We start from the raw sequence: 18,749 nt of genomic DNA on the forward strand, positions 1-18,749 counted from the left end.
ATAAGCAAATGCTGTTCCATTGCATTTCGGCCAGGACCCTTTGGTACTGGCATTCTCAAGGACTCAAGGCTCCTCTGACAGCTCCAAGGGTTGTCCAGCAGGTCTCTCCCCATGTGCTTGCCTCCCAGGGTTCCTCAACACTGGTTCAATCACTGCCTGCTACTCAAGGGCATGCCTGGTTTGTCCTCTGGGGACTCTGTGTTTGGCACCAGGTAGGCATGACATGACGCAGCAAAAACCCCTCTCTCCTTTTTCAGGGTCAACGATGCTTGGCTGTCAAAGCACATGGGCACTGACCGGAAATCCCAGACGATGCCAGCCCTCCGCAGCAGAGCTGGGGCCATGCAAACCCGTCTCCAGCACTTGAGCAGCCTGGACAGCTCCTTCACCCTTAACCACAGTAGGTGTTGAGAAGATGCTGAGGGGCAAGCAATGTGGCCACTAGCTGGACTGCAGCATCATCCTGGGAGCTTCTGTGGCTGCTATGTGAATCACAGGAAAGAGGGGGCCCTGAATTTCCACCACATGTTTGGCAGCATCTTAGCTGAGCTACCGTTCCCAAAACCCTTAACAAAGACCCCTGCCTTAGACTATTTGTGTGTTTGAGAAACAGCAACAGGGCAAATGCACCTAGGAGACTCCGCCTCCAGCCTCTGACTTCCATGTTACAGTTGGGAGCCCAAGTCAGGACCTTGATTCATCTGTGGATGTGCTGGGACTTGAACCCAGTTCCCACATATAGTAGCTACAAGACATTCTCCTTTCAAACCACCAATAGCCCTTGCTAAAGCTCTCCAGAAAGCCTGGATTTAAACCCTGCCTGCAAATCCATTTCTGCTGTCTTCTACAATGAAAAAAGGCTGGAGAGCAACACCTGTCAATGCCACTTGCAGCATCCTCTTTTCCTTCTTCGCAGGTGCTGGCACATCGGAGGCGGACATTGTGCACCAGGCTTTGCTGGAGGGCAACACAGCGACAGAGGTTGCTCTCACTGTCCTGGACACCATTTCATTCTTCTCCCATTGCTTCAAGGTAAGCGTTGGGCTCTGTGCAAAGAGTTCCCTTTGCTGGCCACCCCTACTCTTGCTGCTGGGCAGGCTTCTGGTGATGTTTTAGGAAGAGCCTGTCTCTTGGATGAGGCCAAAGAGGGGCACATCTTGCCATCACTCTGTTAGCACAGGGATGTCTTGTCTTCCATCCTCCTGTGTTACTATCTTTTAGCATGATGCACAGGGACCATGCTGTCAGAAAGACTTCCTGCCTTCACTGAGGCTTCCTGTGGTGATAGAACGGTGTCTGATTGCCTTCTGTAGCAGAGAAAGTGGGCTTGCCAGCCAACGGTGCCCTGTGCAACTGGAGCATCCCCTCCCACCCGGGGTGTTTAATATTTCCCTTTGTGTTTTTGTTTTTAATGCGCTTTTTATTGAGCAGAAGAACAGGCGGTGCTTGTCTGGCATTCCTTTGCAGTTAGCCAAGGAGTCTAATGCCCTTATAAAAATGGATAAAACAAGAGAGGAAGATTTAATTTGTGCTCTAGAGATGACTTACTGGAGGGCAAGTGGCAAGGGTCTTGTGCTCCTTGTTCAGGGCACCGTTTGTTCAAGGCAGGTCAAGAGCGCCAAAGGGGCTCTGTCCAGCCCAGCCTCCTGTTCTCACAGTGGCCACAAAGGCCCACAAGCAGGACCTGAGAGCAAGAGCAGGACTCTCCCCTCTTGCAGCTTCCGGCGACTGCTGCTCAATAAGCACTACTGCCACCAACCATGGAGGCAGAGCATGGCCATCAGGGCTAATAGCTACTGATAGCCTTATCTTCCATGGATTTGTGCAACCCTCTTTTAAAGCCATTCAAGTTGGTGGCTATCATTGTCTTGGTTGACCACAAACTTGACATGAGCCAACAGTGTGACGCGGCAGCTAAAAAAGCCAATGCAATTCTGGGCTGCATCAATAGGAGTATAGCATCTAGATCAAGGGAAGTAATAGTGCCACTGTATTCTGCTCTGGTCAGACCTCACCTGGAGTACTGTGTCCAGTTCTGGGCACCACAGTTCAAGAAGGACACTGACAAACTGGAACGTGTCCAGAGGAGGGCAACCAAAATGGTCAAAGGCCTGGAAACGATGCCTTATGAGGAACGGCTAAGGGAGCTGGGCATGTTTAGCCTGGAGAAGAGGAGGTTAAGGGGTGATATGATAGCCATGTTCAAATATATAAAAAAGGATGTCACATAGAGGAGGGAGAAAGGTTGTTTTCTGCTGCTCCAGAGAAGCGGACACGGAGCAATGGATCCAAACTACAAGAAAGAAGATTCCACCTCAACATTAGGAAGAACTTCCTGACAGTAAGAGCTGTTCGACAGTGGAATTTGCTGCCAAGGAGTGTGGTGGAGTCTCCTTCTTTGGAGGTCTTTAAGCAGAGGCTTGACAACCATATGTCAGGAGTGCTCTGATGGTGTTTCCTGCTTGGCAGGGGGTTGGACTCGATGGCCCTTGTGGTCTCTTCCAACTCTAGGATTCTATGATTCTATGATTACATTTGGTGAGAATGAATTCCATACATGCAAAGAAGGTATTTCTTTCATCTATCCCAAATCTTCCAGCGTTCAGCTTATTTGGATGTCCATGAGTTCTGCGTAATGAGAGGGGGAGAAAAAACCTCTCTCTATCCACTTTCCCCATTTTATGCACCTGGATCATGTCCCCCACCCACCAGTCTTACTAGCCATTCCTCCAGACAACAAAGCCACTCCTTAATCATTTTGGTTGCCCATTTTCTCAGCCTTCTTTAGTTCTCCAGTATCTTTTTTGAGGTCCAGTGACTTTCTTTCCAAATTGTTACAAGTGGCATCTTCACAGCTTTCTTCTGACCTATTAGAAACCCATGGAGTCCACTGCTCTGGGTCCTCTAACCAAACCCTTGCCAGCCTTCTAAAAGTGAGCATTGGTGGCTGGTCTAGTATGCTTATGCTGCTGTTCAGATTTTAAGTTACATTTTTGTGATGTAGCAGTACCACCTTGGTTCCAGAAAATGCTGCCCCCCCCCCCCAAAAAAACCAGATTATATTTTCTGTTACCATTTGTGGCCCCTACTCTTGTGTACTTGTTCAGCACTAATTTGGTGCAGGCATTCAGAGGTGTGTTATTTGCCTGCTCAGTCAGGGGCAAGTGCCAATAAGCTGTTTTCTGGAAACATGTGCTTGCTGTGCCAGCCCACCAAAATGAACCCTCACCCATTTTTTCCAGAACCAGCTCTTAAACAACGATGGGCACAACCCACTGATGAAAAAGGTGTTCGATATTCATATTGCCTTCCTCAAAAACGGGCAGTCAGAAGCAGCCCTTAAGCACGTCTTTGCCTCTCTGAGAGCTTTCATCAACAAGGTAGGTGAAGGAGAGTGAGTCTTGATTATTGTTATTTATTTTATTTATGGACTGCTTCCCAAGAGATATCCTGAAGCAATTCACTAGATAGATGTGAACTAGCCTCTATTTACCACAGCTGATTCACCAGCTTTGTGGAGGGGTTCCTATTTTACTCCCACATTGAGAAGTTTTGACCTATAAAGCCTTAAACAGCTCAGGACTGAAATACCTCAAGGACCACCTCTCCCCATCTGAACTCCCCAGACCCTGTGATCATCATCTGAGGCCCTTCTTTGTGTGCCTCCTCCACAAGAGGCTCAGAGGGTGGCAACAGGGCCTTTTCTGCAGGGACTTCCCATTTCTGGAATGCTCTCCCCAAGGAGGCTTACCTGGCAACATCCTTGCATATATTTAGGCGCCAGCAAAAAACCCCGTTTATTTTCCACCAGGCCATTGGCTTTTAGCTGCCTGTAGCTTCCATCAGTGAGTGGCATATTTTAGTCCTGCCCTTTAAAACTATGAACAAGTTTGGGGTATTTCTTTATGATGGTTTTAGTGCTGTTCATTTACTGTTGTTAAGCTGCTTTGAGCTACTTTTGTCTAAAAATAAAAAGTGATTGATCAGTCTAATTCATTAACATTATCTTATAACCACTTCCACCATGATGGGCACATGATCAGCTGAAACTTGTCATGCTTTTTAAGAAGGGAACGTTGTTCTTCTTAAAACAACGGCTAAGGGAGCTGGGCATGTTTAGCCTGGAGAAGAGGAGGTTAAGGGGTGATATGATAGCCATGTTCAAATATATAAAAAAGGATGTCACATAGAGGAGGGAGAAAGGTTGTTTTCTGCTGCTCCAGAGAAGCGGACACGGAGCAATGGATCCAAACTACAAGAAAGAAGATTCCACCTCAACATTAGGAAGAACTTCCTGACAGTAAGAGCTGTTCGACAGTGGAATTTGCTGCCAAGGAGTGTGGTGGAGTCTCCTTCTTTGGAGGTCTTCAAGCAGAGGCTTGACAACCATATGTCAGGAGTGCTCTGATGGTGTTTCCTGCTTGGCAGGGGGTTGGACTCAATGGCCCTTGGGGTCTCTTCCAACTCTAGGATTCTATGATTCTATGATTCTTCTTGCTGCCCCCACCTTTGGCCTGCCTTTAACCTCTGCCTGACCTTCCACCCCATCCAGTTCCCTTCGGCCTTCTTCAAGGGGAGAGTCAACATGTGTGCCGCCTTCTGCTACGAGGTCCTCAAGTGCTGCACATCCAAGCTCAGCTCAACCCGTAATGAGGCCTCTGCCCTCCTCTACCTCCTCATGAGAAATAACTTTGAGTTCACTAAGCGGAAAACTTTTCTAAGAACCCACCTCCAGGTTAGTGAAAGGGGAAGTCTTGGCAGGGCGTGGGTGGAGGGGGTGTTGAGGGGGCGAAGGCAGGCGAGCTGAGCTGAATGCAGGATCTGGCACACGGGGCCAGCATTGCATGCAAAGAGCTCAGCTCCCTTCCAGGTTTGTTTACGCGACTTTTATGTTAACTGTTTCGCTCCCACAGAGGCACATGGAGGTTTCATATATATTTCCCCTGTGTGTGGTGAGTTCTTCAAAAAACGAAAAGGCAGGGTATGGAATAGGTTCATGTGAAATATTTTGATGCAGTTCAAACACATGAATCATTCTGCTGTTATTGTAAATTAAATCTCCAGAGTAAAAAGTTGTGAATGTGCTAGAAGGGTGTTCTGAGAGTGGGCACATTTATTTATTATTCCATCCCCTCCGAGGAATTCTGAGCAACGTACATCATTTGACAGGCCCCTCCCACCTTTGATGCTCACAGAAACACTGCCAGGAAGGCTGAGAGAGAGTGATGGCACAAGCCCACCCACAACCTTCATGCCTGAGTGGGGATTTGAGGCCAGGTCTTCTCCCCGCTAATCCAGAACTCTAGCCAGTAAATCACATTGGCTCCCAGCTGCACAAGGCACCATTTTTGCACTGTCCCTTGATCAGAAGGAGGCCAATCTAAAATGATGATACACCCAGAGGTAATAACAAGCAGCCTTCTCCAAGAGCAGATGTGCCCCCTCCCCCGCATCTGGAATTATTCATGCCTGAAACAGAAACCCAGTGGAACCATCTGTCCCTACCAGGCACAAATTGGAAGGAGCTTGTCTCAGAGCATCATCCTGTGCAGAGTTGTAGCGGGCACCCTCCCCTATGTGAGCAGCCAGTTTGCTCACAGGAGGTTCTCATTTAAGTGGCCATTTTCTTGCAATGGTCAGTTTAGGGACTACCATCCTGGGGGAAAGTTGGTTGTGTGTGTGCAAAATTGGCATTCCTTTGATTTCCAGTTGACTGATGTGGGTTTTCCAGCCTGTATAAGTTTGAAAACAAAGCCTTCTGCTTCTTCAATAGATCATTATTGCGGTAAGCCAGCTGATAGCTGATGTGGCACTTAGTGGAGGGTCGAGGTTCCAAGAATCGCTCTCAATTATCAATAACTTTGCCAACAGTGACCGGCCAGTGAAGGTAAGTTTGATTCAACGAATCAAAAAGAAGAGAGAGGCCAGGCCAATAGGAACATAAAAAGCTATATGCCAAGTCAGACAAGTGGCCTATCAAGTTCCATACCCTGACTGGCAGCCGCTCTCCAGGGTTTCAGGCAGGGGACATTCCCAACCCTACCTTAGAATGCATTGGGGACCTTCGGCATGCAAAGCAGAAGCATATTTATCCTGCTTATGAATGGTTGGAAAGAACCTCAGCTGGAGTCCATGGCGTGAAGGAACAGATCCAGGAGTACAAGTCCAGCAAAGGATGGGACAGGGTTGTAATAGGTGAGGGGGTAACAGTGGCACAGGAAACTCAACCCCCTGACTGACAGCTTTACATGCATTTGCCTCTGCAACCAAACAAGTTCTCCTTTCTCTGGACTTATTTTTAATGGCACTGCAAAATATCACATCTGGATCTCATCTAAAACTGAGCCATAATTTTTTTTTTTTTTTAAAGTTGTGGCTCAGGGTTGGGGGTATGGACAGATTCATGAAACCTACAACCACACCTTACCTTGTTCATTCCCACACCAATTGATGACATCAGTCATCTTATTTTGTTGGGGAGGGGAGGTGTCCCTAGTTGCTGACAGACATCATTTTCTTCATTGCCACCAACACCACACAAAACTCTAGAGTGGGGGTGGGAATTGTGACAATTCTGTTTAGTCATGAAGCCAAATCAGAGTGAGGGCTAAGGTTTTCAGTCTGGGGTGGTGGGCAAGAATGACACTGATTACCAACCACCAGCGGCATATCAACTGCAAGTAAGTTCACCCCACAATTCACCCCTGTTTATGCCTCCCCAGGTTGCCAAAACAGCCTCCTAGCTTTGCACCCTGCACACAGGTAGTGAAACTGGCAGGGTGGTGGGGTGCTTTTGGCTCGTCCCTGAAAACGTGTATAATTTAAAACATCCAAAAGCAGTTACCTTTAAAAGCATGCTAAAAGCAATTACAATTAAAAGCATTCTTCCATCCAGTGATTTTGAGGTTGCTAGGAAAAGTGTTCTTCAGCCACGAAGTGCTTTGAAGTTTGATAACAGTGGAGGCAGGCACACCTCACTAGGGTGGCATTTCACAACCGGGGAGCCATCACCTTTTGAAGAACAGGTGTGGGGGCTTCCCATTTTGATGGGACTGGTTAATTTTCCTCAGCCCTGCGGTCACCTCTCCCTCCCCTGCAAAAAACTCTGCTGTTAGTTCCACATAATGGGGGGTGGGGGTGCAAGTAGGTAGACTAATACCAGCTTGGGAGGAGGGGTGCGGTTTAGATGAGGAAACTGCAAAGAGGGGTAAACATCTCCCTGTTGCGCAGATCTGGCATGAGGCGGCGGGGGGGGGGTGGCACTGCTGCTTTTACATTGAGATAAACTCTTCTGGAAGTTGGGAGATCTCTTGTTTGGGGCAGCAGTGCTTCCAAATACCAGCCGCTGAAAACAGCAGAAGGGGAGAAGGCACTTGTGCTTGAATCCTGCCATTGGCCTGATCCAGCAGGCTCTTCTTATGTTCTTATCTGACCCTAGAGGCTTCTCCAGACAACCTATTTAGAGTTCAATTACCCTGATTCGCTTGTGCAAAGCTTATGCAGCAGCTGATTAGGGAGGGGTGCCGTACCTCTGTGCTAGAGCATCTGCTTTGCATGCAGAAGATTCCAGGTTCAATCCTTGATGACATCTCCAGGTAGGGATGTGAGAGACTTCTGCCTGAAACCCTGGACTGCTGCTGCCAGTCTGTGCAGACGATACTGAGCTAGCTGGATCCAGGGTCTGATTCAGCATGAAGCAGCTTCCTGTATTCTTTAACCATGCACTTTATTGAGCACTAATTCTTAATGGTTTATGGGGTGATTATGACCACAAGTATTCACTGTGCATTCATCCTGATCTGCTTGTGAGGAGTTTACACATCTTCCTGTTAGGAGTTAATTTAGCTCAAGCTTTTATATCATAGAATTGTAGAGTTGGAGAAGACCCCGAGGGTCCTCTAGTTTAACCCCCTGCAATGCAGGAATCCCAGCTAAAGCATCCATGACAGATGGCCATCCAACCTCTGCTTAGAAACCTCCAAGGAAGGAGAGGCCACAGCTGCACAAAGGAGACTGTTCTTTGTATTTCCCCATCACTTTCCAAACTGCAAAATGTCTCTGTGTTTTGGGGTTTTTTAAGTGAGAGTGTTGTGCTCGGGAGCCATTCATCCATTTCAAATGCACAAACAAAAGTTAATAAGAGCCTCTGCTGTGCCTGGCCATTGGCCAATCTAGTCCAGCATCTAATTTTCACAGTGACCAACAAGAAGTTCCAGAATGTGCTTGAATCCCACAAACACAGTAAAGAGGCACCCCCAGCCCCCGCTTCACATCTGCCTTCACCCTGACTCTTGGCTTTTTCATGTCAGTCGACGTCTTTTCCGTCTGAAGTGAAAGACCTGACCAAGAGGATCCGGACAGTGCTGATGGCCACAGCTCAGATGAAGGAACATGAGAAGGACCCTGAGATGCTGGTTGACCTGCAATACAGTTTGGCCAAGTCCTACGCCAGCACACCAGAGCTGAGGAAGACCTGGCTGGACAGCATGGCCAAGATCCACTTCAAGAACGGAGATTTCTCCGAGGTAATTCATTGCTTTGCCTGCCCTGGGCTGCCTGGATGAGACATGTGGGGCTGGGGGTTATTCATGGCACTAAACGCTGCCCTTGTTTTGCAGGCAGCCATGTGTTACATTCACATTGCAGCTTTGGTGGCAGAGTTCCTTCATCGAAAAAGTAAGTGATTTTGAAGAAGTTTCTAGTGTGCAGAACTTTGGAAGGTTTGTTTCGTGCTGCAGGGCAATTGCGTTGTGGAGTGTGGGCTCGTTTCTGCAGTTCTTGCATCATCTTGAAGCTGGCACACCATCCCGTGTTTTCTTTGTTTTGTAATGGATTGCTTTTGGATTCTGCTGGCTTCGAGCCAGAGTCATTCCCACAATGGAGGAAGTTAGAGCCCAGGGGGTCTGGACCTGCCTGAGGGAGGGAGCAAAGTGACAGCAGAGGCTGAGCTGAACCTTGGGTGGGTGAGGTTATGACACTGTAGCTACATAGTCTTATAGCCTGGGTAGCCATCCATCAGGGGTTGTTTGATTCCTGCATGGCAGGGGGTTGGACTAGGTGTGTCCCTTCCAACTCTACAATTATATTCTTCTATCCCCCCCCCCCTAACCTTATAGGGCTGCAGCACCAGCCCCTCGGCAGTAGAAATTCAACAATTTAGCAACTGCTAAATTGTAACTTCACTTCCTGCAGGGAGGGAACTAGGCAGAGGGCCTTCTTGGTAGTGCCACCTGCCCTGTGGAATGCCCTCCCATCAGATGTCAAAGAGATGAACAACTACCTGACATTTAGAAGACATCTGAAGCTTTTAATGTTTAATAGGTTATTGTATTTTAGTGTTCTGTTGGAAGCCGCCCAGAGCGGCTGGGGAAACCCAGCCAGATGGGTGGGGCACAAATAATAATAATAATAATAATAATTATTATTATTATTATTATTATTATTATTATTATTATTTATTTTATTTCAGTCCCATGATGAGGCCTGAATCCTGATTGGAAGGTATCCAAATGGTTCGCATGCTTGGAGTTGTTCAGCAACATAGTGGGTGGTACTGAGTTAGGTTTTCCTCAGAATAGACCCACTGAAATTAATGAAGTTAGGTTCATTAATTTCAATGGGTCTACAATGAAGGAAAGTGAGTTGACTAAGACCCAGTATTTTTTGGAAAATGTACATGACATTTCTGTCATCACCTGATGTCTTCACTTTGTGAATACAGTTCTCTGTCCTCACACACACTTGTATTGGAGAAATGCATAAGTATGTGCCATTTATTTATTGTTAAAAAGAGAAGTGGGACCCTTGCCAACCTTGTTGTGGATTTGGACTAGAATCAGGAACAAGCGCATGTGGTTTGCGGTTCATTGCTGCACTGGATTAAAATGGACTTTCCAGGAGGGAGAAAGGGGCTTGTACAGACATAATAATAATAATAATAAACAACTTTTATTTATATCCCGCCCTCCCCGGCCGAAGTCAGGCTCAGGGCAGTTAACATCAAATATATAACATTAGTATAAAATCAAACAATATTTAAATGACATGTCAAAATCAAATTAAAGTCTAATTAGATGGCTTTCCGCAGGGTTAGGGTTGGGAACAGTAAGTGCTCATTGGCCCAACTGTTTACGCTGGTCTTATATGGGCCTGTGAGAATGCTGGGAGGCCCCTTTCATATTAGTTCTTATAAAAAAAGAAAAGGGGAGTCAGGCTGAGCCCTGACCAAAGGCCAGGCGGAACAACCCCATCTTGCAGGCCCTGCGGAAAGATGTCAAATCCCACAGGGCCCTGATCTCTTGTGACAGAGCGTTCCACCAGGCCAGGGCCAAGGCCGAAAAGCCCCTGGCCCTGGTTGAGGCCAGCCTAATCTCTCTGAGCCCTGGGATCTTCAAGGTGTTATTATTTGTAGACCGTAAGGTCCTCCATGGAACATACCAGGAGAGGTGGTCCCATAGGTACGAGGGTCCTAGGCCGTATAGGGCTTTAAAGGTCAAAACCAGCACCTTAAACCTGACCCTGTACTCCACCGGGAGCCAGGGCAGCTGGTGTAGCACTGGATGAATGTGAGCCCACGGCGAAGACCCCAAAAGGAGTCTCACCGTGGCATTCTGCACCTGCCGGAGTTTCTGGGTCAGCTTCAAGGCAGCTCCACATAGAGTAAGTTACAGTAATCAAGCCTGGAGGTGACCATCGCATGGATCACAGTGGTGAGATCAGGGCGAAAGAGGTAAGGGACCAACTGCTTAGCACGGCGGAGATGGAAAAATGCCGCCTTTGTTGTGGCTACAACCTGCACCTCCATGGAAAGGGAGGCGTCGAGGATTACATCCAAACTCTTGACAAAAGACGCTGGCACTAATTGTGTCCCCGCAAGAGATGGGAGTTGGCCCCCCAACCCCATATTGTCCCAACCCAGCCAAAGGACCTCTGTCTTCGAAGGATTTAGCTTCAAACGGCTCGCATGCAACCATCCAGCCACAGCTTCCAGACATCTGACCAGTGTGTCTGGGGCCGAGTCAGGTCGGCCGTCCATCAACAGATAGAGTTGGGTGTCATCAGCATACTGAGGGCAGCCCAGACCAAAGCTCCGGACAAGCTGAGCGAGGAGGTTCATAAAGATATTAAAAAGCATCAGGGAGAGAATTGCACCCTGCGGGACTCCACACACCAAGGAGTGGCGCAACAACAGCTCCTCCCCTAACACCACCCTCTGTCCCCAACCAGAAAGGAAAGAGCGCAGCCATTGTAAGACTGTGCCCTGAATCCCCATGTCGGCAAGGCGGTGGTCCAGGAGTTCGTGATCGACCATGTCGAAGGCTGCTGACAAGTCTAAAAGGATCAGCAGCCCCGACCCGCCTCAAACCAACTGCCTACGGAGATCATCTGTTAGGGCGACCAAAGCTGTCTTGGTCCCATGACCAGCACGGAAGCCGGACTGGAATGGATCCAAGGCCGATTTTTCATCCAGAAATCCACCAAGCTGTTCAGCATCCACTCTCTCAATCACCTTACCCAGATATGGAAGATTCGAAACTGGGCGGTAATTGGATAGATCTAAAGGATCTAATGATGTTTTCTTTAAGAGCGGACGCACCACTGCCTCCTTCAGCTCCCCTGGGAAAGTCCCCATGCCAAGGGACAAATTAATGATGTCACCCAGGGGGGCCTGCACCTCATCTGGACACGCTCTAATCAGCCAGGATGGGCACAGGTCAAGAGGACAGGTGGTGGGCTTTCCAGCTTGGAGGAGTCTGTCCACATCGGCTGGGAGTATCCGATGTGGACGTGGTCCAATACTGGCTCCGAAACAGTTGAGGGGCCTCCAGTTCTGTTATTGGATCCAAATTGGCAGGGAGGTCATGGAGGAGCAACAAAACTTTCTCCGCGAAAAAGCTCGCAAATGCCTCACAGCTGTGTGTCAGATTCATATTTAAATCTGGCCTTCCAGATACCCAGTTATACTAGAGACCCAATTATACTAAAAGGTTGTGCCGGGCGAGAGCTAGCGGATGCAATGGAAGCTGCGAAGTAAGATTTCTTAGCAGCTTTCATAGCCATCTCATAGGCTTTCAAGGGATGTGGGTGGCGCTGTGGGTTAAACCACAGAGCCTAGGACTTGCTGATCAGAAGGTCGGTGGTTTGAATCCCTGCAATGGGGTGAGCTCCCGTTGCTCGGTCCCAGCTCCTGCCAACCTAGCAGTTCGAAAGCACATCATTAATCACTCTCTGATTAATTTTCCATGGGCAGACCCTTTCCCTGACAAAAATGGATCACGGTTTGTGATCTCCCTCGATCACAAGTGAGAGGCAGATCTCAGAACAACATCTCTATTCCTCTCTGTAGTGCCTGCTCCTACATTGGTGGCGCTGTGGTCTAAACCACAGAGCCTAGGGCTTGCTGATCGGAAGGTCGACAGTTTGAATCCCTGCAACGGGGTGAGCTCCCGTTGCTCGGTCCCTGCTCCTGCCAACCTAGCAGTTCGAAAGCACATCAAAGTGCAAGTAGATAAATAGGAACTGCTCCAGCGGGAAGGTAAACGGCGTTTCCTTGCACTGCTCTGGTTCGCCAGAAGCGGCTTAGTCCTGCTGGCCACATGACCCGGAAGCTGTACGCCGGCTCCCTCGGCCAATAAAGCGAGATGAGCGCCGCAACCCCAGAGTCGGTCACGACTGGACCTAATGGTCAGGGGTCCCTTTACCTTTACCATAGGCTTTCATAAGCATCCTATATGATGTTTTTGACACTCTGTCGCAGGCTCCCTGCCGTACTCACTCTAGCCGTCTGAGGTCCCGCTTGATTTTCCGGAGCTCCTCGGTGAACCAGGGGGCCCAGTTTCTGCAGGGTCGCAGAGGGCGTCTAGGTGTGATCTCATTGATGGCTGCCAAGAGCCGGGTATTCCAACCCTCAACAAGCTCACCCAATGAGCCGCCAGGGGGAGCAGGGTCCCACAAGGCCTGATGAAATCTATCAGGGTCCCTCAGCCTCTGTGGGCGAGCCCAAATAGGCTCACCACCTAAGCAGGGTGGGGGTGGAAAGTCAATCCTGGCTTTCAGAGCATAGTGATCAGACAATGGCACCTCCACGAAGGGGGCCATGATCACTTCTACGCCTGCTCCAAGGACCAAATCCAGCCTGCTTGATGTGTGGGGCCTGCTTGATGTGTGGGGCCCGAAACAAACTGGGAGAGCCCTAGTGTTGCCATGGAAGCCACCAGGTCCAGAGCCTGTGAGGAGGGGGCGGCATCAGCATGGACGTTGAAGTCTCCCAATACCAATAGGTTAGGGAACTCCAAGGCCCAGCCGGCAATCACCTCCAGCAGGCCTGACAGGGTGGCTGCCAGTGCACTAGGTGGCCGGTACACCAGCCAGACAGCCAAGCTCACCTCGGTGCCCTACACCAGGCCAACACATTCAATGCCGGGGATCGATGGTGCTGGCAGAGCCCTGAAAGAGCAATCTTCCTGGATTAACAATGCCACCCCTCCCCCCCCCGCCCACAGTCCGCAACTGGTGGAGGACGGAGAAACACTAGGGGTAGGGATCAGGCCTGGGTTCCAAATGCACCCCTCTAGTCTTGCCCTCCTCAGCCTTCACCAGCCTTACTTCATACGCAGTCCCATGCAAAATTGGGTGTATTTGCCAGGCTGAGATGTGCCCTTGGGTAAGGTGATTGAGAGAGCGGTTGCTGAACAGCTTGGTGGATTTCTGGATGAAAAATCGGCCTTGGTCATGGGAACAAGACAGCTTTGGTCGCCCTAACAGATGATCTCCGTAGGCAGTTGGACTGAGGTGGGTCGGGGCTGCAGCTTTTGACATGGTCAATCACGAACTTTTGGACCACCACCTTGCCGACATGGGGATTCAGGACACAGTCTTACAATGGCTGCGCTCTTTCCTTTCTGGTCGGGGACAGAGGGTGGTGTTAGGGGAGGAGCTGTTGTTGCGCCACTCCTTGGTGGGAAAAAATGTTTAAATTTACCTCCCCCCCCAAAAAAAAACAACAGCCCAGAGTCCTTTTTGTTGGGAATAACCCAGAGAGAAATCCCCAGGTGCCAGAAAAGTTTATTTATGTATGCAACAACAACAGCCCATGTTCTGTTAGCCCCAAAATGGAAAATGAGCAAGGTCCCTTGTCAAGAGGACTGGCAATTTAAGATGTTAGAATATTCAGAACTTGCAGGCTTAACACACAGAATAAGAGAGCAAGAAGAACCTATATTTAAAGGAGAGAGGTAAATATTTATTGAATATATGGAAAATTATTGTACACAGCTGAAAACTCTGACCATTAAGATAAATTCAACAGAGTAAACAATATTGGATTGATGTAAAAGTGGGGAATTGATTTGAATGGCTATACAGTAGTAAAATATGCAGGAATGTACGATATGTAATATGTATCATGGAAGGAGAAGAAGGGAAGTCATTGGATATTTTAAAGTTTGTAAAATGTTTATTTTGAAATGTAGAAAAGAGATTTTTGCAGGATTTCATATGGTTGTAAATTGTACTTCATTGTTCCTGGCTTGTAAGCTGCTTTAAGAGTCATTTTTTCTTGAAAAGCGGTGGGCATATTTATTAAAGTAAATAAATGAAACAATGAGCAAATCATGCACGAGACAGCTAGATTCCATGCCCTGCAATGCAAACACACAGACAGCAGTCAATGCTAGTGACGCCAGGGGCAGGTAAAATGTGAGATGCACAATCTCCATGTGGTTTGTTCCCTTCCCACTGATCTTTCTCCTTCTGACTGTAGAACTATTTCCAGCTGGATGCTCATCTTTCAAGAAAATTACACCCAATATTGATGAAGAGGGGGCAATGAAAGAAGACGCGGGGATGATGGACGTTCATTACAGTGAAGTAAGGCAGGCTATTGTACACTGACAGCAGAGTGTGTGTGCAGTTTTCATGAAGACTCCAGCATGCAGGGTGGGAGATTTATATTTGTCCTAGTGAGAGACCCCCTGTCCCGCCCCCGCCTCCGATGGTAATTGTAAGATTGGAGGGAGGCTGTTATTGGGTTAAGGTTAAGGTTTACAAACACACCACACATTTACTGTGGTCTCAGTGAAAATTGTCATTATCTGCCTGCTATTTTTTTAATAGTAAAAAATAACAACTGGATGTGCTGGGTGGTGATCGCACTATTCGAATAACATCTGGTTGTGCTCTTAGGATGGAACCGTTCCAAACAGTCATCTGATCTTGTTCTGCATTTTCTGCTGTGTTGATTTCTGTCCCTTCAGAAAAAGCACGATGATCCCAGCAACTTTCCCCTTGTTTAATCTTTTTTTAAAAAACATTAAATAAAATTCTTCCTTCAGGAGGTCCTGGTAGAGCTATTGGAGCAGTGTGTTGATGGCTTGTGGAAAGCAGAGCGTTATGAAACCATCTCGGAGATTTCGAAGCTGATCATTCCAATCTATGAGAAACGACGCGAGTTTGAGGTACTGGCTCACAACACAATCCTATATGCACATCTGTTGAGAAGTAAGCTCCATTAAGTTCAGCAGAAATTTGCCTCAGGTCAGTGGACAGCCTTCACCAATCAGGTGCCCACCAGATGTTTGATGGGCTGCAGTTCCCATTTGCTCTGGCCACTGGCCACAGAGGCTGTTGGCTGGGGTTGGAGGGAGTTGTCCCCTTGGAACATCTGGACAGCATCAGGAGGGAAGGCATGGAATCCAAATCAGCCTTTCATTATAGCAGCCCTCCATACAGGGGATGGCCACCAAAACTGTGACTTAAGGCTCATAGCTAACTTCATGGGGACTGAGAAGCTTAACATGTGACAGCATCCCTGCTGCACCCTGGAACCTGTGCCATGTGAGGAGGAGAGTTCCTGGCCAAGCAGAGTGTACCCCATGCCCACGTTTAGACCCTGCTGCAGTCACCAGGTGAAATAGATATTTTATCCCAGCTGCCTTTCATCAAATAGCCTAAAAATTCCCTTAGTGCCTCCTGACATCTCTCAAGGAAGTACAGAACTTGGCACTAGACATAGCATGGTATGTTAAAGGAGACTCCAAGGTTTTAAATTAAGATTTAAAAGTTCATTAAAAAGATAAAAAGTGGTTCTTAGGAACAATGTTTAGATGCAAGAAACCTTACAGGCGCGCAAAAACATCCTCTCCACTTGAAGCAGAAGCAGAAATAAGGAAAGAGTTAAATTCCGTCCACTCTGCTTGAAAATAAAAAGGTCCCTTACCTTTTATACTAAGCTTGTACTGAGCAAGCTTTCAGGTCTTCAAGACGTGATCTTCAGGCTCAGTAATAACAACACTTTTGTGTTGTGCTTCCAACTGCAAAAAGCACTTCAAATGCAATATCTTGTAATCCTCACAAGAACCCTGTGTCAGGCTTCCTCAACCTCAGCCCTCCAGATGTTTTGAAACTACAATTCCTATCGTCCCTGACCACTGGTCCTGCTAGCTTGGGATCATGGGAGTTGTAGGCCAAAAACATCTGGAGGGCCGAGGTTGAGGAAGCCTGCTGTAAGTGGTACTATCCCCTCTATTGCAAAGCAAAGTTGTGGGAGATTGAGGGTAAGGAAGGGCAGCATCCCCAAGGCTACCTGATGAGTTCATGGCAGAGGTGAAATCTGAGCTAAGGAGGGAGGAACAAAGAAGTTCAAAATTTTGGCATCTTTTAGGCTTGCCTTTACATTGAAGAGTGCAGGAGAAGAGCCCTTCTGGATCAGACCATGGCATATCTAGTCCAGCATCCTGTTCTCACAGTTGCCAGCCAGATCCCGGTGGGAAACCAGCAAGCCGGACCCGAGTGCAAGAGCATCTGATACTCAGAGGCACAAAGGCCTCTGACAGTGAAGGGAGAGCTTAGCCACCAAGGCTAGTAGCTGCTGATAGCCTATTCCTCCATGAATCTGTTTGGTCCTCTTTTATAGCCATCCCAATGGGTAGCCATCCCTGCCTCCTGTGGAAGCTGTGTGAAGGCTTTCCTTTGCAATATTCAACTGCTTAGTAATATTCAACTGCTTGCTACCTTTATTTGGGTGGTTTTTTTAAATGAACCTCTCTGTGTTTTTAATATCAATTCAGAGACAAAAACGAGAAGCTATAGCAACAACATGAAAAGAATCAGCAGTGGAAGATGGTTCTTTTCCTTAAAAAAAAAGAAAAAAAAGACTTTTCTTGATATATATTTTAGGTTAACAACAACAACAAACAAGACACATATAACATAACTCGACTATAAATTTAATTCCAGTGCTGCTTGGGGATGCACAAAAAAAGGAAAGTCCCAAACAATCATGGAGAAGATGTAGAAACAGCAATATGGAAGGCCCGCAGAGATAATTTATGAAATTTAATTTATAGGTCAAAATGTTTAAGTATAATACCTGTCCATAAAGGACAATGAAAATCTGGGGGGAGGGCTATTCCCTGTTGTCACAAAACAAATTCAGCAAACAAATCCAGACATTCTAAAAACAATTATAATTAAAACATCTCAAACCAATTCAAGCTTAAAAGATCCTAGAAGCTGTTGAAGTTAAAAACATTCTTCCATCCGATGATCTTGGGGTTGCCATGTATGTTATTATTCAGCCTCCACATATCTAAGTAAACAGGGATGTATTCAAAATCCTCCTGAAAGTTACTAATGATGGTGACAGGTGCACCTCACTAGGGAGGGCATTCCACAACTGTGGAACCACCACAGAAAAGGCCCTGTCATGGATCAGTGCCAACTGGGCAGTCCCCAGTGTCCAAGAATGATAAAATCAATGCTGGAGACCAAACGCTGAAGACCAGGAGTGGGTGAGGGTGTTCAGGGGTAAACAGCCGAGCAATTGCTTCAGGGTTTGTGCTGTGTGTGTGTGTGTGTGTGTGTGTGTGTGCACTTACTCATTCTTCCCCATTTGTCAAACAACTGGGAGAAAGGTCAAATCCCGAGCTCTGCTCATGATGCAGAAACAGCCCCAACTCTGAGCCAGTGGTGCACAGCCATCCTCAACTCTCCAGTGAAAGTATCACAAGTAAATCTTGGATGGCAAAGCACAGCTCCTTGGGTTGGTTCTCAGCCCCACAACAAAGTTTGCAGATGGTGATAAGCAGGCTTTGAGATTCAGCAGGGCTTGAACCATTTGGCCAATTCTGTTTTTGCTTCGTCTCCAGAAACTTACGCAAGTGTACAGAACACTTCACGGCGCTTACACTAAAATCCTGGAAGTGATGCAGACTAAAAAAAGGCTGTTGGGCACTTATTTCCGAGTTGCTTTTTATGGACAGGTAAGTGTCTCAGTCGCTTGGGGAGTCGCTCAGTGGCAGAGCATCTGCTTTGGTTGCAGAAGGTCCCAGGTCCAGTCCCCAACCACATCTCCACAGAGGGCTTGCTGCTGGAGACCTGCTGCCTGTCAATGCAGAGATGGACCCTTGGTCTGACTGGTATAAAGCAGCTGCCTCCTATGTTCCCCAGACTGACAGCTGACGTGATCAGCACCAAAAGCCTTGATCTTGAGTGGCCTTTGCAAACTAGTCTTTTCCCCCTCTGCATTAGAAATCGCAAAAATTATTTTTAGAAATTACCTTGCTGTCCACAGGCACAAGTCAGTGATGTAGCTCTGCTTGGCAAAGGAAATTAAAACCTGTGTTCAGAATGCAACATTTACATCTGGACAAGCTGCTTTCTATAACCTTTATAAATCATGTGGATTGGGGAAATTTGCACCACTTTTGCACTCTCTTGCTTGCTGCTTTGCATAATTTATTCTGGTTTTG

At 47.5% G+C, this 18,749-nt stretch overlaps 1 protein-coding gene across 4 annotated transcripts in view; it reads left to right on the forward strand.

Moving 5' to 3' along the window:
- Window positions 1–18,749, forward strand: part of DOCK11 (dedicator of cytokinesis 11) — a 177,349-nt gene that overhangs the window by 137,816 nt on the left and 20,784 nt on the right. For all 4 annotated transcript variants that reach the window (XM_080990309.1, XM_080990310.1, XM_080990307.1 and 1 more), the window contains exons 38-47: window positions 258–400; window positions 917–1,032; window positions 3,243–3,380; window positions 4,553–4,735; window positions 5,774–5,887; window positions 8,310–8,525; window positions 8,619–8,676; window positions 14,762–14,868; window positions 15,333–15,455; window positions 18,147–18,260. In XM_080990309.1, coding sequence (XP_080846435.1) covers window positions 258–400; window positions 917–1,032; window positions 3,243–3,380; window positions 4,553–4,735; window positions 5,774–5,887; window positions 8,310–8,525; window positions 8,619–8,676; window positions 14,762–14,868; window positions 15,333–15,455; window positions 18,147–18,260 — 1,312 coding nt within the window. The remainder of the gene's footprint in view (window positions 1–257; window positions 401–916; window positions 1,033–3,242; window positions 3,381–4,552; window positions 4,736–5,773; window positions 5,888–8,309; window positions 8,526–8,618; window positions 8,677–14,761; window positions 14,869–15,332; window positions 15,456–18,146; window positions 18,261–18,749) is intronic.

Source organism: Podarcis pityusensis, assembly GCF_964106645.2.
Source record: "Podarcis pityusensis genome assembly, chromosome: Z".
Taxonomy (NCBI): domain Eukaryota; kingdom Metazoa; phylum Chordata; class Lepidosauria; order Squamata; family Lacertidae; genus Podarcis; species Podarcis pityusensis.